Source organism: Podarcis muralis, chromosome Z (assembly GCF_964188315.1).
Source record: "Podarcis muralis chromosome Z, rPodMur119.hap1.1, whole genome shotgun sequence".
NCBI classification, from domain to species: Eukaryota; Metazoa; Chordata; class Lepidosauria; order Squamata; family Lacertidae; genus Podarcis; species Podarcis muralis.
In genome coordinates, this window is record NC_135673.1 from 41,306,402 (window position 1) to 41,328,493 (window position 22,092).

Genomic DNA, 22,092 nt, shown 5'->3' on the forward strand with positions numbered 1-22,092 from the left:
ACCCACACCCCGCCAGAATTTATAATAACCTTTTGCTTTCTGTTTTAATTGATGAGCAGCACAATGCAGCTTCCAGTCAAAAGCAGCAAAACACAATAAAAACAGGGTGAAATACATTGTGAAAAAAATGTAGCTCCAGCAGCAGCAAGGCAGTGGAGTTTTGGGGAAATGCTGTGGGCGCCAGTCACAAAATGGCTGACACAAGACACATTATGTGTTGTGCTTGGGGTATTTGTGTGTGTGGTGTAACACAAAATGGCTGCCATATCTAAAAAGAACAGAAAGAGAGATTGGACTACTAAATGTGCTTTATGGTGGGGCTTGGGGGGAAGGGCACCTACAGTCACAATTATCATTGTTAAAATTTGTGTACCACCCTTCATCCAAAGATCACAGGGTGGTTCACAACATAAAAATGCAGAATAAAGAGACAAAAATCACTCGCTTACAGGCAAAAACTCTTTACTCCTCTGTTCTGAACAAAAGCATGGGCGAGTTTTCCCTCCTGGCGTCCAGTGAAAAGTGGCCAAACAGGAACTGTGGGAAGGAAGAACAAACCGTCTTTCAGGCACTATCCATTTTTGAGGAGGTGCTTACTGAGGAATTTCATGGGCGCTATAGGCAGTATTGGCTTGCCCACCTCCTGGCGCTGTGCTGATGACCCCTCCTCAACAAAAAATATAAAATAGCCACAGCTGCACTACTCAACACTAATAAATAAAATAGCAGGTTGGCACATTTATAGTATTGTTATTATTTTTCATGCACAACAAGGTTTTTCTTTGCGGTCTTTTTTTTTTTAAAAAAATACTCATTTCTACTCACTTTTAATTCACTATGTTTTGTACATCCCCCCTTTTTTATTTCAATTGAAGGTTTTTTGACAGTGTTACCAACAAGGACAGTCCTCTGCCTCCAGCAGTGCAGCAGGCCTCGGGTACAAATGAAGCCAAGAGCCATCACCCCAAAGTGGACGTCACAGACTTGATTCTAGAGTCAAACGAGGTTCGTAAAGCCAATTGGCTTCAGAGGGGTGGGTGCTGTTTTTTTCTCTTTCCTGCATTGCAACTGCCTGTTCAACAAGCCACCTCTTGTGGGTAAAATTGTTTTCTCCTTCAAGACATCTAATAATAGAATGAAAGGGGCCTTAGAGATCTGCATTGGCTCCCAGTAAGTTTCCGAGCACAATTCAAAGTGTTGGTGCTAACCTTTAAAGCCCTAAATGGCCTTGGTCCTGTATACCTGAAGGAGCGTCTCCACCCCCATCGTCCAGCCCAGACACTGAGATCCAGCGCAGAGGGCCTTCTGGCGGTTCCCTCATTGCGAGAAGTGAGGTTACAGGGAACCAGACAGAGGGCCTTCTCGGTAGTGGCGCCCACCCTGTGGAACACCCTCCCTTCAGATGTGAAGGAAATAAGCAGCTATCCTATCTTTAAAAGACATCTGAAGGCAGCCCTGTTTAGGGAAGTTTTTAACGTTCAACGCTGTACTTTTTAACACTTGATTGGGAGCCGCCCAGAGTGGCTGGGGAAACTCAGCCAGATGGGCAGGGTATAATTAATAAATTAGTAGTAGTAGTAGTAGTAGTAGTAGTAGTAGTAGTAGTAGTAATCTAGCTCCACTGCTCAGTGCAGGCTCTAGGATGCATTCCTAATGGGATAGCCTTCCAGATTCTGCTTAAATACCTCCAGAGAAAGACTCTTCTACCTCCTGGGGCAGAACCTCAGGACTATTTTATTTTACTGCATTTATATCCCAACTTCCCCCCCAAGAAACTCAGGGTGGAACACATGCTCCTGCCCCTTATTTAATCCCCACAAGAAACCTGTGATGGGTCAATGTATGGAACATTTGCTTTATCTGAACATCTGTTCAGATCAGCCTTTCTCAACCTGTGGGTCCCCAGATGTTGTTGGACTACAACTCCCATCACCCCTAGCTAGCAAGGCCAGAGCTCAGGGATGATGGGAGTTGTAGTCCAACAACATCTGGGGACCCACAGGTTGAGAACCGCTGGTTCAGATGTAGATGGGTAGTCTGGGGTGAAGCCAAAAGGGTCTCCATTTTTGGATTATATAAATAGGGAGAGTCAAATAAGTACTCATCCCATGACTCCTCGTTGTGGTTGGGCTATATAGACACATCTTTAAAACTTGGCAATGTATTTAACTGCATTTCAATAATTTGCTTTTTATGCTGAATATGCTATGTATATGGCTCTGTTGTTGTTTGTATGGCTATCTGTCAGTTTGTACATATGTTTTATGATAAATCAATTAAAAAACAACCCTGTGAGGTAGGATAGGCTGAGAGGCGGTGACTGATCCAATGAGCTTCATAGTTGAGTAGGGATTTGAACCCTGGTCTCTCAAGTCCTAGGGACACGGGTGGCACTGTGGGTTAAACCACAGAGCCTAAAACCTGCCAATCAGAAGGTTGGCGGTTCGAATCCCCACAACGGGGTGAGCTCCCATTGCTCGGTCCGTGCTCCTGCCAACCTAGCAGTTCGAAAGCACGTCAAAGTACAAGTAGATAAATAGGTACCACTCCGGCGGGAAGGTAAACGGCGTTTCCGTGCGCTGCTCTGGATCCCCAGAAGTGGCTTAGTCATGCTGGCCACATGACACGGATGCTGTACGCCGGCTCCCTCGGCCAATAAAGCAAGATGAGCGCCGCAACCCCAGAGTCGGCCAGGGGTCCCTTTACCTCTCAAGTCCTAGTTAGACACTCTAGCCCCAAAAGTAAACCAGGCTTTATGAGAGCTGGGGGTTCCCTCCCATATTATAAACTGCTTCCTGATAGTACAATTGCTTAAATAACGCAGACATAATCCGGAGAGAAAAGAAATTCTGAGAGCATTTTACTGAGGAAAACTGAACAAAACCTTTACATAATTTGAGGGGAAAGGAACAGAGTGGTTTTGTCTTTCTGACATTAAAGGTAAAGGTACCCCTGCCCATACGGGCCAGTCTTGACAGACTCTAGGGTTGTGCGCCCATCTCACTCAAGAGGCCGGGGGCCAGCGCTGTCCGGAGACACTTCCGGGTCACGTGGCCAGCGTGACATCGCTGCTCTGGCGAGCCAGAGCCGCACACGGAAACGCTGTTTACCTTCCCGCTAGTAAGCGGTCCCTATTTATCTACTTGCACCCAGGGGTGCTTTCGAACTGCTAGGTTGGCAGGCGCTGGGACCGAGCAACGGGAGCGCACCCCGCCGCGGGGATTCGAACCGCCGACCTTTCGATCGGCAAGCCCTAGGCGCTGAGGCTTTTACCCACAGCGCCACCCGCGTTCCCACTTTCTGACATTAGGCAGTGTACAAAGCTGGGAGACATTTAACCAAACATACAGAGGAAAAGCTCCCGCAGAACTGCACAGCCATTCAGGGCACCTACCTCAAGTAAACATCAAGGCACTTTGTCTGGTTGCTAAGCAACACCCACGCGCGCCCCCTGGTTAGCCTTCTTACAGATAACAGAATTTACCCTTTAGTTCCAAACAGAATGATCCCTGCTATTGCACTTCGAATGCTTCCCTTGTAGGAGAGGCTTACCAGTAGGAGAGGCTTACTATTGCGGGTCTTGCATCCTGCTATTCAGGTAGCCAGAATCTTACAGCATCCCAATCCAGTTAGCTCTGCCCCTGGAAGCAGCCTGATGGATTCCTGCTCTTCTCCTAGAAATATGGTGACATCCGGTTTGAGGAAGTAGAAAGCATGCGGCGCCGTAACAGGCTGTATGTCATTCAGACCCTGGAGGTCACTACGAAGCAAAATGTGGTGAGTGAACTGCATGCTCAGATACCTTAAGCTGTGTGGAACAAGAACATTAGCCACCCTGTTCATTGTATGGTAACTTCACAATGTGTTTGTCGTAGTTGTCGTCATTTTATTTGCTGGCTGTGCATTATTGCTATAATAATTTGCTTTTTTATTTTAAGAGTGCAAGTGGATAGATCTCTGCCTCAAGGGGCTTACAGTCAGAAATCCAAGAAGGGAAGCAGAGGCCAACTATGTGGTTATTTCAGCTGCACATGCTTAGACTTAAATCTCATCCGCACTATACATTTAAAGCAGTATCGTACCAGTTTAAACAGTCATGGCCTCCTCCAAAGAAGGCTGGGAACTGTAGCTTGTTAAGGTGCAGAGAATTGTTAGGACACCTCCCTGTTTCCCTCACAGAGCCACGGTTCCCTGGGAAGAGGGGTTGACTGTGAAACCACTGTGGGAATTGCAGCTCTGTGAGAGGAACAGGGGTCTCCTAACAACTCTCAGCACCTTTAACACCCTAGGATTCTTTGGGGAAGCCTCTTCTTTGGGGGTGGCTATTTAAAGTGGCTTGACACTGCTTTAAATGACTCAGGACTGCAATACCTCAAGGACCGCCTCTCTCCATATGAACCGAACCAGACCCTGAGACTCTGAGATCATCATCTGAGGCCCTTCTTTGTGTGCCTCTTCCACATGAGGTCCACAAGGTGGCAACACAAGAACGGGGCCTTCTCTGCAGTGGCTCCCCGTCTGTGGAATGCTCTCCCCAGGGAGATTCGCCTGGTGCCTTCATTATACACCTTTAGGCACCTGGCAAAAACCTTCCTCTTCTCCCAGGCCTTTGGCTGATTCAGCTATTGTGGTGGAAGGTTATTGGTTTGTTTCTGTTCTTAAGGGAGTAGGGAACCTTTTTCATGTTGAGGGGCACATTCCCAAGGGCTACAGGCCACAAAGGAGAATTTTCCTTTTCTTCAGAGAGTGTGAAGCAGGGTCTGTGAGGGACATTGCCTGAAGACAGGTGTAGTGATATACAGGGCCAGACAGAGAGGCATGGGAACTTGGGGTTCCTAATGAACACAGATGCACCTTGTCTTCACCCTAAAATGGCTTTGCTCAGAAATTTGAGGCAGTTGCGTTCAGCGCTTGAAGGGGACATGGAAGAGTTAAGTTAAAAGTGTTTCGAGCCAAGTGCACAAGAGGTTCTCAGCTTTTTGCTTCTGTGCCTGATGAAATCAGCCTCTTCTTTTACGAGCTGAAAATCAGCTAATGTCAAAGCACAAAGAACTGAGGGGGAAATGAGATTTACATCCTCCTAACTTGGTTGCTCTCATTCTGTCCTCTGTAGCTTCGTGTTATCTCCCAGGATGTGAAAATAAGTCCTAGCAACCTGGAAGAGCTGTATGAATTATTCAAGGTGAGAAGCTGTTTTGCCTAATGCGCTTGTTTCCCAAAATTTCTTTGTTTCCCCCTTGAGTATCCTACTGTGACACACCTCCGACAGAACAGAGGAGAATTGATTAACTCCTAGAAACTGGCTAGCTCTTCTTGATCTTCTTTTTAAAATAATAATAATAATAATAATAATAAATATCATTTATTTATTTGTACAGTATTGCCCCCAAAGCAGTTATTAGTTTACAGTGCTAAGTAACCAATCTGTCAGTGAAAGGATTTGTGCTTGTACAGAAGGACTCCCCCCCGCCCCCCCCCCCCGCAAAAACACTCTTCTCATCCCTCATGCACTCCATGTTCTCCCCAAATCTCTGGGCAGTTTGGGAAACCCTAGAACAAGTTTGGGGTGTGTGCAGAAGGGAGGAGAGGCAACAGAAGTCCAGTTGTGCAAGTGTAAATCCTTGTATCGACCGGCTGGTGACGTAGTGCTACGTTGGATACAAACCGCAAACCATAGTTTCCCAAAGGGGCTGATAATCAATACAGTGGTACCTTGGTAGTTGAACGGATTGGCTCCCAAACAAATTGGCCCCCAAACGCCGCAAACCTGGAAGTGAGTGCTCCGGTTTGCGAACATTTTTTGGAAGCCGAACGTCCAACACGGCTTCCGCAGCTTCTGATTGAGTGCAGGAAGCTCCTGCAGCCAATCAGAAGCTGCGCCTTGGTTTTTGAACCATCGAACAGACTCCCGGAACGGATTAAATTTGAGAACCAAGGTACCACTGTGTAAAGACACTGAGAGCGGATGATACAGGCCCTGCCAAGGGCTTGGAAACTGAAAAGACAAGGGACACAAGAAGAAGTAGAGAAGTGGAATTAGTGCTTCAAGGCTGGAACAAAGTGAGGAGCTGTGAATGCACATTTATTTCCAGTTTGCTTGAATAGCAACCAGCAGCTTTTTGTTCTTTCTCCCCTTTTGCTTCTGCAGTCCCTGAGCAAAAGGCAGTGCTACTTATTTTAAAGCATTTATCAAGTCACTTCATATTTTTATAATTTCTAGGCGATGTACTCTCTCTCCTCCCCCACACACAGTTTAGGCACTAGGCATTCAGCTGGTAGCATGCCACCTGAAATCACAGGTCAGGGTTTGTGGGGAGTGCATCTTTAAAATGATATTTTTTTTGTGTGTGTGTATACGTGCAATATCATTTTAAAGATGCACTCCCCACAAACTACGACCTGTGATTTCAGGCAGAACGCTACTAGTGGAATGCACAGCTAGTGTTTCTACTGACCATCAGACATTTTCAGTGTTATCTCTGATCCTTTACTATGTTGAGCATGGTTCACAAATGTCTGGAACATCGGTTTGCCAGGGTGCTTGACCACTGAACACAGATGGATGCTGGAGAGAGACTCAATCTGACAATTTCAGGGCATATTTGTTTTCCTCCTTTGACTATATTAACAGGGCAGGATACCCCCATATCCCCCAAGCTTCTCATTCTTCATTATGGTTAATAAATACCACCAGATATTCAGTGAAGTCAGATTGTAATTTTGTATGCTGGTTTTCAGTTGTAAAAATAAATTTAAAAAGTCATTCCTGTGTTCCTTTTCTTTCTTTCTCTCTGCTTTATTTTTTAAAAAATATATATTTAATTTTCAAATTTACAAGCAATCATCAAGCAACCAAAACAAATAAAAATGAATTCCATAAATTCCCATGAACTTCCTTCCTCCCTTTTGTGGGTCCTTATGTTAACTTTTTTTCCCTACTGCATCTTCTCTGTTGATCCAGTTCTATTAAATCTCCATTGCAACCATAGTCCAACGTTCAAGTCCTACTAATAATTTTAATTGCTTACAACGATTTTCAATATAAATTACATATTTTCCCCATTCCTTATTAAAATTTTGGTCTTCCTGATTCCTAATTCTTCCGCTCGTTTTTTGCCATTTCTTCATAGTCATCATCATCATCATCACCATAATTATTTATTTATACCCCACCCATCTGGCTGGGTTTCCCCAGCCACTCTGGGGGGGTTCCAACAGAATATTAAAATACAATAGTCTATTAAACATTAAAAGCTTCCCTAAAGAGGGCTGCCTCCAGATGTCTTCTAAAAATCTGGTAGTTGTTTTTCTCTTTGACATCTGGTGTGAAGGTGCCACTACCGGGCGGGTGCCACTACCGAGAATCAGTATAATCTGCCATTCTTGTGGAGCGGGGGGATGGGAATGGCTACATGTTTTTGTATGCAGCCAAAGACATCAACAAAAAGTTGTAGGTATGGGAAATGTTACCTCTGAGCGACAACACAGAAGCCATGTGTTCTTATCCTTGTTCTTTCTCCCCCGAAGGTATTGCTCTTATTTAACACATGGGCTTTTGTGCATATTTTGCAGAAGGAGCATTTTCTCTCTTGCTACTGGAGCATGGACAGCCCAGCCCTGAAGCACCATGACCCCAGCCTCCCCTACCTGGACCAGTATCGCATCGACTGCCAGCAGTTCCGCGTCCTCTACCATCTCCTGAGCCCTTGGGCGCATTGTGCAAACAGGGACTCCCTCGCTCTGTGGACATTCCGGTTGCTGGATGAGAACCTAGATGGGCTTATAAACTTCAAAGAATTTGCCTCTGCTCTGGGTACACTACTGAATGCATGCCATAGGGTCATGTGCTCCTCAGTCTTGGGCTGGGTTGATTATATTTGACAATAGACTCACTGTCCATTTGGGGTGGCAAGAAGGGCAGTGGAAGCAGCCTCAACAGGTTATGTTTGGTACTATTTTTGCCATTCAATCCACTAAAATGCCAGTGATTTAATTTTATTTGCATTTTAATGAGCTAGGCCTGTATGATTCTGGATTTTTACCTGGTTTTAGTATCACAACAGTTGTAGACTCTTTCCATGACTTAGGCACTATCTTGCCAGCTAATACACTGTTAAACAATCTTTGCATATGGGGCAATAACATCTCGGATCATTTTTTATAGAAATATCTAGGTATACCATCCATGCCTGGCCCTTTACGTGGCTTAAATTTCTTTATTGCTTTAGTTATATCTTTATAACATCTCAGATCATTTTTTTATAGAAATATCTAGATATACCATCCATACCTGGCCCTTTACGTGGCTTAAATTTCTTTATTGCTTTAGTTATATCTTATTGGTGCTACTAAGGATGGTTTTTGTTCATCTGTAATTTTCTCTGACCTTTTAGTTTCTAAGTATTTTCAGCTTGAATTCCCCTAGGTTTAAGTTTTACTTTGTATATATTTTTTTGTAAAATGATTTGAATTTATTTCTATTCTATTTGGAACCAAATATTTGTGACCCACTGTTCGTTTTTTAGAGAACTGGTTCTATATACACTAATAATCTTAGCAGTCTATACTATTTGTCCATAATGCCCATTATTGTCCACTTAAGAACCTGGGAAACTGCCTTATCCTGAGCCAGACTCATAAGCCCATGTACCTAGTACTGTCCGCACTGACTGGCAGCAGCTCTTCGGGGTCTTGGACAGTGGCCAGTTCCCAGGGCTCCCTGGAGATGCGGGGATTGAACCTTCTACATGCAAAGCAGATGCTTACCATCAGTTTCATTACACCCAGGCAGCAAGAGTTGGGGATGATGCTCCCCTGTACACCTGAGACTTCTGAATATGAATAATCTTTCTCTCTCCCCCCCCCCCATCCTTCTCTGTTTGTTAGATGTCATGTACCATGGGAGCTTTACCCAAAAGCTGAAGCTGCTTTTCAAATTGCACATACCTCCGGGTGAGTCACTTTCGGGAGATCATGTATTACAGTGGTACCTCACAAGACGAATGCCTCGCAAGACGGAAAACTCGCAAGACGAAAGGGTTTTTTGTTTTTTGAGCTGCTTCGCAAGACGATTTTCCCTATGGGCTTACTTCGCAAGACGGAAACGTCTTGCAAGTTTGTTTCCTTTTTCTTAACACTGTTAATACAGTTGCGACTTGACTTCGAGGAGCAACTCATAGCACGCGGTGTGGTAGCCTTTTTTGAGGTTTTTGAAGACTTTGGTGATTTTTGAAGCTTTTCCAAAACTTTCCCGACACCGTGCTTCGCAAGACGAAAAAAATCGCAAGACGACAAAACTCGCGGAAGGAATTAATTTCGTCTTGCGAGGCACCACTGTAGTTGTTCCATTGCCTGCCTGGGATTGTGAAAGATCTCGCTTGCATTTTCTGTGTTTATTAAATGCAATTTTATTAGCTTCATTGCTTTCCTCCAAGGAGCTCAGAGTGGCATACGTGGTTCCCCTTCTCTCTCATTTTATCTGCTCAGCAACCTTGCAAGGTAGACTGAGAGACAGTGACAGGCCCAAGATCAGCTAGGGAACTTCATGGCTGAATCTGGATTTGAAACTTGGTCTCGTCCCCTCCCCCCAGCCCCAGGTCCTAGCCTATCACGGCTGGCTATCATGCTGTTTTAATATTTCAGTTATTTTATTGTTTTATGTTTATACATAAACCCAATGGGTGCCATCAATTTGATTTTAATTAATTTTAGAATGAAATGATTTTAGAATGTTGTATTATTTTATTGTTGTTAGCCGCCCTGAGCCTGGCTTCGGCTGGGGAGGGCGGGATATTATTATTATTATTACTACTACTACTACTATTATTATTATATCTTATTAGCTGCTTTGACTATTTTGTGTAGAAAAGTAGGTTGCTTTCATTAAGAAATTACCTCTCAGGGCTGTTGTGAAAATGAGAGTGGCGGGGGGGGGGGGAGATATATCCCCGGGCTCTTTCGAGGAAGAACAGGATAACAATTTTGCTGCTTACTATATGGCGGGGTGGCCTGAGGCAGGAATGATCTTTTTCAGGCACAGTTCTCCATCTGTATAATGGGAATAATGGGCTGCAAGGATAAACTATGGTAAACAAAAGTTTTGTGTGTGGAACACCCTTTGCAAATGCAAAGTTCTAGCGACAGTGCTTCTCTGCTATCCTCAAAATTCTGTTTCCTTTTTTGCAGCTTTCACTGAAGTGGAATCCCTAAGCCCTTCCAAAGGGACTCAGCTATCTAAAGAAGAGTTGATCCACTTTAGCCAATTAAATGGTAAGCCTCAAGCATGCTCTGTTTATAGAACCAGGCGGAGATTAATCCCCACCACCCATTCCGCTGGGAAGAGGACGGGCAGTAGAACTCCAACTTGAAGTGCCAATAAATGAATTTTAGGTTCCAACTTCTGAGAGACAAAAAAAGCAGGATTTTCAGGTCTGTAGTTTCATACAGAAGCTGCCCTCCACACTGCACCCTGCCATTTAAAGATACCGAAACCAGAATTGACTGAAGTGAGACTGTTAGAGCTGCACCAGACTGCCTGATGAGCATTTGTCATGATCTACTTGTGCGGGAAGCGGGTGGCGCTATGGGTTAAACCACTGAGCCTCTTGGGCTTGCCGATCAGAAGGTCGGCGGTTCAAATCCCTTCAACGGGGTAAGCTCCCGTTGTTCGGTCCCTGCTCCTGCCCACCTAGCAGTTCAAAAGCATGCAGTGCAAGTAGATAAATAGGTACTGCTCCAGTGGGAAGGTAAACGGCATTTCCTTGCGCTGCTCTGGTTTGCCAGAAGCGGCTTAGTCATGTTGGCCACATGACCAGCTGTCTGCAGACAAATGCTGGCTCCCTCAGTCAGTAAAGCCAGATGAGCGCCGCAACCCCAGAGTCGTCCGTGACTGGACTTAATGATCAGGGGTCCCTTTACCTTTACCTTACTTGTGCAAAGCTCACATAGTGTTTAGACTTTGGGACCCTCCAGGTGTCCTTATTTAAAATCATGCATTCATTATGATTTGTGTTCATGACAGTATCAGGGTCGGTTTATATGAGCCTGCTTCAATACCTTTTATTCTCTTTTATCAGGACTTGTTATATCCTGCTCTATCTCTCTCTCTCTCTCCTCGCTCCCTCTGTTATTTTAAGCAGAATTGGGAGAAAGGGGTAATTTAAAGTGGCAAGGGTGCTCCATTTTTGAAAAAGTGGCTCAGAACCACTAATAAACTTTAGGTTAAAAAAAAATGCAGCAAATCTTATTTGCCAATAGCTAAACTATTTGCAACCTTTTTCCTGTCCATTGAGGGAGGAAATGAGAATTTTAAAAGTGTGCATCTCATATCTTTCTAAGCAATAGACAGCTGAGGATATGAAAAAGACACCAGAAAAATAGAGTGGACTGCAACTGAGACCCCTTTTCTTTAGCTGCCTTTCAGAACTTAAAGGCATTTGAAGCATCACAGCTGGGGGGGGGACCCTATAGTTTTCCTGTGCTTCTCTTTTCTATTAAAAATTCAGGTTGCTAAAAATTCAGACATTACAGCGAAAGTTCATTGGGCAGACCGTATGCTCTCAATGCAGTGGGTCCCTGGTTCAAAAGCTGGCATCTCTTCTTTAAAAAGATTTAAGGAGCACCTGCTATGAAATATCTCTGGCTGAGGCTTTGAAGAACCCTGTCAGCACAGGCAGTGCTGAGCTAGGTGGATGAATAGAAGTTATTCACACATAACACTAAACCATGGCTTGAGAAGGAGCTTGGAAGCTTCCACTTCAATTTAAGTTAAGTGTAACATCTGAACTCCAAACTGTAGTTCATCTGAAGCCAGTGGTTTTCAACCAGTGTGCTTTAGCACCCTGGGGTGACTTGAGGGATGGTCAGGGGTGCCGTGGGCAACACTGGCCTCTGTTCCTCTTTGCTTCCCTCCCTTCCTCCGATGGCCTCTTGCATCTCTGCCTCCGAAAGGCTTGCACAACCGTTTGTTGCAGCAACTCTGGCTACAGGCGCCCCAGGTGAATGATGCCTCTGGGGCTGGCCAGGGGGTGCTTCCTAGGCCCCTGTGGGGCAGTGTGAGGAGGCACCTCTGTTTGGGGCAGAGGGGGCAACTCAGAGACCAGGGGTGGCAGCAGCAGCTGCCCAGAGGACTCCCAAGGAGAGGGGAGAGGAGGCTGAGGGAACCCTCCCCAAGGGAGGGTGTTTGAAAAAGGGTGAGAGGCTGCCAGCTCTGCTTGCAAGGGGTGACATAACTGGGCTCCTGAGCCCCACAGGGGTGCTACAGAAAGAATGTAGTTGGTCAAGGGGGCCATGGACTCAAAAATGTTGAAAACCTCTGTCTTAACCAAGTGGCTTGTTGAAACAAGCCAGCTTCTTAAACTATGGTTTGATATTGGCCTGTTTCAGCAAACCATTGTCAAAATTAAGAACAGATTTATTATCAGGTTAGGAAAAAATTGAATAACAATAAATAAAATATGTATGAAAAAATACTGTAATTAAAAGATGGAAGCAAAAGTGGCCATGTTGCAGGGAGGGTGGGAAAGTTATGAGCCCAGTGTTCATTGCAGCTCTTTCTTGTCCAAACCAACCCATAAACTCTGTGGTTTGAGGCAGCTTCCTATGTCCAATTTTATCCTCCTCTTCTATCCTAGTTTCTTCTCCTGAGGACCGTGAAGGTGCTGATGCTTTAAACAGGAGCCCAGAAAAAGGTTGGTGAACTTGTTTAATATCCAGAAAACTTGCGTCAGTCTATACATATCATGCAGGGAAGATGCTGTAATATTTAAGTTAGGATAATATATATATTCAAGTTGGAAGGGTCCCAAGGATCCTCTAGTCTAACCCTTCTGCAATGCAGGAATCTCACCTAGTGCACACATTAGAAATGGCCATCCAACCTCTGCTTTAAACCTCCAAGGAAGGAGAGTCCACAGCCGCCTTCCAAGGGAGTTTTGTCAGCTCTTACTGATGCGCGTGGCACTATGGGTTAAACCACAGAGCCTAGTACTTGCTGATCAGAAGGTTGGCAGTTCGAATCCCCGCGACTGGGTGAGCTCCCGTTGCTTGGTCCCTGCTCCTGCCAACCAAGCAGTTCAAAAGCACATCAAATTGCAAGTAGATAAATAGGTCTACCTCCCACCTCCAGTGGGAAGGTAAACGGTGTTTCCGTGCACTGCTCTGATTTGCCAGAAGCGGCTTAGACATGCTGGCCACATGACCCGGAAGCTGTACGCCGGCTCCGTCGGCCAATAAAGCGAGATGAGCGCCGCAACCCCAGAGTTGTCCGCGACTGGACCTAATGGTCAGGAGTCCCTTTACCTTACTAACAGAACGTTCTTCCTCCTATTGAGTTAGAATCTTCTCTCAACCGTTCCTCATAAGACTTGGTTTCCAGACCCTTGATCTTGGGAGCAGCTAACATGCTGCACTCCAGTTTTGGGAAACTCAGCTTCCATTTCCCTCCAGCCAGCACGCTGTCGTGAAATTTGAATGCCCTCCTGAACCGCCAAATTCCTCTTCCAGATGTTGCAGCTGACAATATAGAAAGCATGGGAGAGCAGAGAAATTGGGTTGTTTTATTGATCTACCTAGCCTTCTTCCTCTGTTTGAGTCCTGCCTGTCCTCTGGAGATCTTAGGGTAGCATGTGTGATGGGGGCAGTCCATATGCTGCCCACCAAAGGTCAAGTTCTCCAGGAGGCAAAGGCAGTGAGGGTGGGGAAGTTCTGCACCTCCTGGGGGGGAGGGGAGACAGAAATCCCACTGCTCTGTGGAAGACCAAAGTCTGTACAGTAGCAGCAATCAGGCAGTGGTTCTCAACCTGTGGGTCCCCAGATGTTGTTGGACTACAACTCCCATCATCCCTGAGCTCTGGCCTTGCTAGCTAGGGGTGATGGGAGTTGTAGTTCAGCAACATCTGGGGACCCAGATGCTGAGAATTCTAGGCACTCCATGGAGTGAAGGGTATTTTACCTGCATGCAGAGGGTCCCAGGTTCAATCCCTGTTATCGCCAGGTGGGGCTGGGAGACCGGCTACCAGTCGGTGTGGACAGTATTGTGCTTGGTGGACCAATAACCTGACTTTGATAAGGCAGGTTCCTATGTCCCATTGAGTTCCATTCCCCTATTCACCTTTTTGCCTGTTGCAAAACAGCATTTCATAGCCACCGACCATACTCAGTCTTCATTGGGACACTTTTGTCTCTTCCCCACCCCAGAATTTTAAACCTAAACATTTTATTTTTGTACTTCTGTAAACCTTGGGTCTCCCTCGAAGCTGTTGGATAACCCCTGAGTGGTGCTGCTTTGGCTATGTAAAGGATGGCCCCCAGAGAACTATGTTCATGCCAACATGATGTCCTCCAGATATCTTTGAACTGCAGCTCCCACCATCCCTGGTGATGGTTTTGGGAGTCCTCATCCCTGCTGCAAAGCCCCAGTGTGATCCGGCAAGAGCAACTACTCCATAGAGACTGCTGTGGATAGAGTGAGGATTTCACTATTCATTTGTGTCTTTTTGCCTTCCAATTAGGTAGAGGAAAGGTTGACATCCAGGCCTATTTGAAGCAGTGGCAGGATGAATTGCTAAAAAAAGAAGAAAGCATTAAGGATTTGCCCCGCATGGACCAGGTAAAACTCACCTATGGGAGAACTTGCAAGGGGGCTGTTATCTGGGGTTTGGTTGGTTGGTAGCAGCAAACAATGACCCCTGAGCCTGACACATGCTAACAGGGTAACAGGTCATTAAAATAAAGAAGGAATTATAGAGTAGGAAGGTGGGGGCATCTAGTCTAATTCCTTTCTTAATGCAGGAAATTCAGAGTTCAGGCACCCCTGGCAGAAGGCTGTGCCCATTCACTTTTCGAAGGTGTCCAGCCATGGAAAGCCCAGTATAGTTGTACTTCTCCCCCTCCCGGCTACGCCCATCTGTGTGTGTACTTGTACATACGTGTGTAGGTGGGGCTTGGGCATGAATCCTTGGAATATGATTGGGTGCAATTCTCTACTCACCTGGGAAGGTGGAATTCATTGGGGCATATTTCTGGATAAACATGGATTGTGCTGCTTGGCCATTTCCCTGTTTTCATATATCTGTACAGTGGTACCTCGGGTTAAGTACTTATTTCGTTCCGGAGGTCCGTTCTTAACCTGAAACTGTTCTTAACCTGAAGCACCACTTTAGCTAATGGGGCCTCCTGCTGCTGCCATGCCACCAGAGCACGATTTCTGTTCTCATCCTGAAGCAAAGTTCTTAACCCGAGGTACTATTTCTGGGTTAGCAGAGCCTGTAATCTGAAGCATATGTAACCTGAAGCGTATGTAACCCAAGGTACCACTTTATTTCCTCCTAATAGGGAAATGCACCCTAATTTTCATATATTGTACTATTGCCCAAACTAGTCCTAGTCAAGGCGTTCCAAGACTGTGGCAAATGGACCACTAGTAGTCTGTGAGCTTTGTTCATGCAGTCCACCTTAAATATCCATATCATTTTTTAATTGTACTTGTATTGCTTCTTTTAATCCATCCTATTTTATTGTACAGTTGTACCTTGGTTCTCGAATGGAATCCGTTCTGGAAGTCCCTTCGACTTCTGAAAACGTTTGAAAACCAAGGCTTCCAAAAAATATTTGCAAACCGGAACACTCACTTCCGGGTTTGTGGCTTTTGGGAGCCAAAACGCTTGAGTCGCATCCTACAACTTTAGCTCTAGATCAGGAGAGAGAACACGTCCTCATTGTGAAAGCCATTCAGTTATTGGCACTCTATTTATTTTACAGCTCCATTTTTAAAGTATTTTTAATGCCGTGGCAAAAAAATCTTTGCAAGGCAGTTTGCAAAATAAAAACATGAAAAATGGTTTAAGTGTTTGTGCAGTATGTACAAACATAGAGACACTTGAATGCCCACAGAGACGCACAGTTAACTAAAACTGCATTAGCATAATCTTCCGAATCAAGTAAAAGCATCAGTAGCTGGTAAAAGAAAAAAGTAACTGTAAAATATAAAACCAGCAGCAATTTAAAGCAGCTTGAAACATCTAGACCAGGGTGGTCCAACACTTGGCTCGAGGGCTGCATGTGGTCCTTAAGGCCTTGTTTGGCAGCCAAACTTAGCTGAATATGGCTACAATTCTGGTACCTGCCAACCTGTCATATCATGCTAGCATGTCCCACTTAGAAGCACTCTTTGTAAATATGTTAAGAGGCTTTTAGAAAAAGAAACAGGAGGTTGTAAAATATGCCTTTTTATTTCTCCCGTCTCCACCCACCCCAGTCCCAGTTCATCCAGTTTTCAAAGACTTTGTATAACTTGTTTCACGGAGACCCAGAAGAGGAGCTGCTCTATCGCGCCATTGCCACTGTCACCAGCCTCTTGCTGAAGATGGAGGAGGTTGGCCGAAGACTCCAGAGCCCCACTTTGCCAGCCAAGAGCATGGCCCCTTCCACCTCCAACTTGGGCGCAGAAGATACCCGGAAGCCCCCAGAGGCTCAGCCTACCCCACAGATTGAAAGAGGTGGGCCTCAGAGCCCACGCAGACCTGACGAATGGTCGTTCGCCTTTGAGCAGCTGCTGGCGTCTTTACTAAATGAACCTGCTTTGGTGAGATTTTTCGAGAAGCCAGTAGATGTCACAGCCAAGTTGGAAAACGCTAAAGTTTCTCAGTTGAAAGCAAAGGCCAGAGTATAGCACCTGCCTGACGCTCCGCACAGAGGCACTTGGAAGGATGGAGGGCTGTTTGTGAGCTCAGCATCTTGAGTTTGTCAGGAGTTGGGGGGGGGGTTGAAGATTTGACCCCCCTCTACGCCATAGGCAGGGTTGTTTGTGTTTTTGCAAAGTTAAAATAAGCATAGCTTGAAGGACAATTTGCACCTAAATTTTGCATTTTTAGTACACTCGGGAGACTTAAACCACATCAGCCAACACAAGCCAACTTGGAAGGGAATAGCAAGCTGGTCTGCCAGGGGCAAAGTTGGGGGTGGTTCGTGGTTGTTGTTTTCCCAAACCACTGTTTCGTGTTAATAGTTCTCATGCTGAATGTAATGTCTGCCACTTTTGCTGCAGAGTGGTGTTGGCCTTTACCTATTCTGTTGTAACTGTTGGTTGGATTTCCAAAGAATTGCTTCTTAAGCTCTGAATGTAGAATTTGTTTCCTGCTTTGGGAGAGATATTTTTTGATGGTCAGTTGAGTGTGGCTGTTTAAAAGGGCGGGGGGGGGGAGCTGTGTTGTTTCTGTGAATGGGACCAAGTGCTGCTTTTGATCATTACTGCTGTTGTTGTTTTTTAAAAAGTGGCTAGTTGATACAATCCTGGGGAACTTCCAAACCCAGTTCACCTCCCCACTGTTTTAATTTCTGGCCCCTTTTACTTGTGGGAGGTCCTGTGGTTCCCTGACTATGCTTACCCTAGATTAGCCCAGTTCACAGCGGCATGGAGACCACATTGCGATGGCGGCTTCCTTCCCAAATCCACTCTGGTAAAGGGAAGATGTCATGGCTTCTTTCCATGTCAACATCATCTAGTGAAGGTGGCGCTAGAATAGACATGAACTGCAGCCTGGTGTCTCCACTCAGGTGCCCCCAGGAAGAACGGAGGAGACTTGCTCCTGTGATGCAGCGCTAGTGTGTGGATTTGGCTTTAGATCAGGGGCATTTAACATTTTAGTTTATCTTTTTTCTCAGGGGCCACATTCACCCTTGGACAGTGCTCCAGGGACCAAATCCCACTGCGTAGCCCAAAGTGTAGGCACCCCACACTCTAAAATGTTCACACACACACAGCCTCTCCTTCATGTTGATCAGTTGAGGGTGGGAGGGTGGGGTGGCGGTTACTGTCCACTCAACAAATGATGCATCTCATGACCAAGAATTGGGTGATTTGCGTCCACATCATGGTGCTGGACCGTATGGAGGGGTTTAAACGTCTCTGCCCACCCTGGCTAACATGTCTGCAGTGTGTATTTCTTTTTGCTGCCACTGCCACTGGTGTGGTCTTGGCGTGTGCCACTGGTGTGGTCTTGGCGTGGGGAGTGGGGGGTGCTATGCTTGGGACGAAGGTTGCATCAGGTCCCTGGGGCTGCAGCCTTCCTTTAAATCATCTGCTTCCTTTTTGAGGTAGAAATAAGGCCAGCATAAAGCAGTTTTGTAATACAGATTGCATGATACTTGAAGGATTATTGTGAAGTTAAGGTGAACACTGTTGTGGAGAACTGTTCCCTGCTGGTGTCTTGTATATCTCTGTAGGCTTTTAGGACTAAGCCAGTTTCTAGTACCTGTTTAATTGAAACACACATGCACGTGCGCACACATGGGGCTTATGGTCTCTTTCTTCACTTGTCTTCTCTTTTGTTGACATTGCTGATGTCATAATGGTTATAGGAAGCACTAAGATTTCAACATGCGCCTTCTTCCCAAATAATCTCCAGTGTCCCTGCAGGGTTTTTCTCAGCCAAAGGGAGCTAGCTGATGCTAGAAGAAGAATTGGCAGTTCCAGTTCAGAACTATGTTCATAGTGCAGGTTGAGTGATGAGAAAGCCTGGCGAATCCATAACTCTCCATGGCTCAGGTGAACCAATTTCTTTTGATTTCCAAAGCATGTCATCCAATAGATCTGTTTACAAATTGTAAGGAAATTATCTTCCAGAACCTTGTAGGTACAATCTTTTATATGCAGAATGACCAGCATACATATTATAGGTACTAATCAGATTTTGATTACCAGTGACAGAGGTACTGTGTTTAGGGTTCTTTCTCTCTGTGTGTTTGTGTCTCCCCTCAGGTCTTTTTTTTTTTTTAAAAAAAAGCATTTGAAATGTGCAGACTTCTTATCTAACCAAACAGCCTCTGGTGATATGTGCAAAGTAGATATTTGCTAGCAATGGGCATATTTGCTCAAGACAAGGAAGAATGAGCTTTCCAGCTCTGAAGGAAAAAGCTTTAACAATTGGCAAGGCAGAGGAGGAGAAATCAGTCCACTTTCTCTTAGCCTCTTTGGACCTTTCTATCTGCATCCCCGACAAGGCTTAATCTTAATTATGAGTATTTTGAAACAGGTCCAAAGTTTTCCACTAAAAGAACCTTCGGTCTAAATTCTATGCAAATAAACCAGCACTGTGGAAGGCGTATGTTGCCTTTTAAAAGGGACTGATTTCTGTTTGTCTCTGTTGCCCAGGGAGGTGGGCCTTTAGGTCACAACCCACACACCTTGCCAATGAATGCAGCTTGGATTTTGGGAGCAGATGATTCTTTACAAGCTTGTTTTCCACGCTTACGTGTCTTCCCCTTATCTCTTTCCCATTCTTTAAGGATGGAATCTTGAGTTCTCATCCACAGGGATGAGAACAAAACAGAAAGATCCATTTTCTTAATATTATTCTGGATTTATTTTTCCAAACAGTTGCTCAGTTCAATATGGGCAAACCATGCGGCCTGATTCCTCCCTACACCCCTTTCAAAATACTCCATTTTTAAGTTCCTACAGGAAACTCTTATTTACCGAAATCCAGTTGTTTTCCTCTTGGCTGCCTGAAATGAAACCTTCAATCGATGTTTTCCAGGAAGCAACAGAAGTCCTGACCTGGCAATTAAACAGGACCTCACAGCTGTTGTTTACCAGGCAGCATAATACCTATGCATATCTATTTCAGCTTTATGCATGCAAGCTGGGAAGTGACATTTTTGAATGCTTATCTTTATGAAAGACTCCTTATTAACATGAAGCTTAGCAGGAAAAAAAATTAAAAAGCTTCACTCTGATGCATTAGTTTTCTGCTTGCAGGTTTTCCTCCCCCCCCCCCCAAAAAAAACAGAAAGTGGGAGAACTTGCAGAAATGATATCACCCTGTTGCCATCTTAAGTGAGGAAGTCTATTCTACTGCCACAGTCTGCTTCATGCACCTAGCCTTGGAGAGACTGTTTCTAACTTAGGGACTCCAGTCCCTTTACTCTGGTAAAAAAACAAGCATTTTGGCTTTGTGTTGGATGGGATTGCTGTAGTCTCTCCTTCACCACATAAAAATAAGTTTATTAAGACAGAACTTTAAAGCAATCCCTAGGGCTCTGAATGGCCAAGTTGGGATCAACACCTTCCATGAAAAGCATTTTTCTTTTCTTTTAAACCTACCCTAGGGATTGAATTCCTTGGCACTAGTTTTGATCGAAGCCTACTATCCATTTCTTAGTGTGCTTAGATGGTGGAAGGCCACTGGGTCTGGGTTTCATGTTTGTGCCATGCTGTTGTTGTTTTTTCCAGTGGTACTTGCTGCAATCCAAATACCTGAATGATATCTTCCCGAGAGTCGCCTCTGCAGTTACCAGAGCATGCATGCACTCTCTCTTTCTCATCACACACAGGTGCTCTAGGCATTCTATGCAGCTGAATATAGAACATTTGTAGCTGAGGGGCAGCAGAACAGAGCAATGAAGCTTTAGATCCATGGTGGCTAAGTTGCATAATAATAAGGTCATTTGGCACATAACTCTAGGGATGATGGGATGCATAGAGGGTTAGATTATCAGCTGCCATTTACTGTTCAGAGCAGGTTACTGAGCAAATACCTGTCAAAGTGAGGACTTCTCACACTATTGCAAACTCCAGCAAAGTTTTTGGGAGTGGGGGGATTCTACCTGTTGCGCAGGTAGAAAAGTCTGGTGGGCAGAGAGCCTTTTTGGTAAGATCTGATTGCACAGGGACTTCACTAAAGGGTGGGGGTGACGTCACTGTAGGTCACCTGATCAAATTTTCACTAACAACTGCAGTGATTGTTCATTGCTGTAGTGTGTAGCCATGCTGTTGCCTCACAAGTTGCAACTTTTATAATACAGTTTGCCAAAGATGCAGCTGTAATTTCTTAGGGAGAACAACAACAACAACAACAAAGATGTATTTATCTGCCTTCTTCAAAGTTCCTCATCTTATTGGCTGTCTAACAAACAACTAATGGAGAGAAATATTGAAATAAGCTTACAGAAAAATACACGTGTAATTGTCTTTAAGAAGAAATTTCTAAATAAGATGAATATGGTATGTTTCCCAGAGGAACTGGCTTATTTTATCCTTTTTGCTACCAAGGAAATAAAATATGTTTATGTGCTGGCGTTTTGTATTTTGATGACCATGTTCTGTACACAGCAAATTCACTGTATCTTTAATGAGAGGAGATGAATAAACGATCATTTCATGGAAGTAGCACAGGTGGAAACCTGGCTCACAATATGCCTCTGACTGTCCATGGTTAAAATGTTGATGGTAGGATTTTCAATAGTGTTTTCTTGGGGAGGGAGGCAGAGGGGAGATGTTCAGAGTAGACCCTCTTCACATTGTAAAGGAGTAGGTGCTGGGACTGTGAGAGAACTGGGTGGTGGTTAGGGGGCAGGTGTTGTTAGAGAAAAGGGAGATGGCCCATCTCCTCTCTCCCACAAGCCTTTTTATTTTTTTAAAAACCTAGTGCCCTACAGAGGTTCCTGGGCTACAACTCCCACAATCCCTGACTACTGGCCATGTTAGCTGGGGCTGATGGGATTTGGAGTCCAGAAAGAACTCTCAAAATGCTGCTCTGGACTTGCAGCACAGCGCCTCCAGTTCCCATTCCACAGATGTGGTCCTGGAAAAGGGATATGGTCAATGGTACTGGAAGCCACAGAGAGGTCAAGAAGCAGAGGCAAGGTTGTGTCCCCCCCCCCCTTTACCACTCCCTGTTAAGGTAATCAGGGGTCCCGGATCCCAGCCAAGGCCGTGGGAGGCTGGGACACGGGAGAGGCAGCAGTGCCAACGGAAGGAAGAGCCCGAGAGAGACGCCACTGAGAGGCCACTTGGGGGATTTGGGAGGCCAGGGTAGACAGTGATAAAAGGGCTGCCCGCACTCCAACAGCACCGAAGAGGTTGAACTGCAAGGATGGCGCTGAGCGGAGTCAACCAGAGCCACATGCAGCCCGTTTGGGTTGAGATCCTGTCCCATTCTGCTGACATCGGCGTCCAGGCTGTGCCCAGGCTGTTCGCGGCCAGCCCCACCAACAACATCGCCAGCGCCATTCTGAGCGCCCTGCCCACCCAGAACTTGCTTGCAGACCCCGTCAATCTCAGGCTGCCGAACCAATGCCTCCTGGCGGCAATGG

General features: G+C 45.4%; 1 protein-coding gene across 2 annotated transcripts in view; it reads left to right on the forward strand.

The window, feature by feature from the left end:
* Positions 1-21,163, forward strand: part of TBC1D8B (TBC1 domain family member 8B) — a 51,437-nt gene extending 30,274 nt beyond the window's left edge. For both annotated transcript variants that reach the window (XM_028715040.2, XM_028715041.2), the window contains 9 exons: positions 876-1,005; positions 3,679-3,777; positions 5,114-5,182; positions 7,573-7,813; positions 8,887-8,952; positions 10,186-10,269; positions 12,633-12,689; positions 14,511-14,608; positions 16,256-21,163. In XM_028715040.2, the coding sequence (XP_028570873.2) occupies positions 876-1,005; positions 3,679-3,777; positions 5,114-5,182; positions 7,573-7,813; positions 8,887-8,952; positions 10,186-10,269; positions 12,633-12,689; positions 14,511-14,608; positions 16,256-16,669 (1,258 nt within the window). In that variant the 3' untranslated portion in view covers positions 16,670-21,163. The remainder of the gene's footprint in view (positions 1-875; positions 1,006-3,678; positions 3,778-5,113; positions 5,183-7,572; positions 7,814-8,886; positions 8,953-10,185; positions 10,270-12,632; positions 12,690-14,510; positions 14,609-16,255) is intronic.
* The last annotated feature ends 929 nt before the right edge of the window (positions 21,164-22,092 follow it).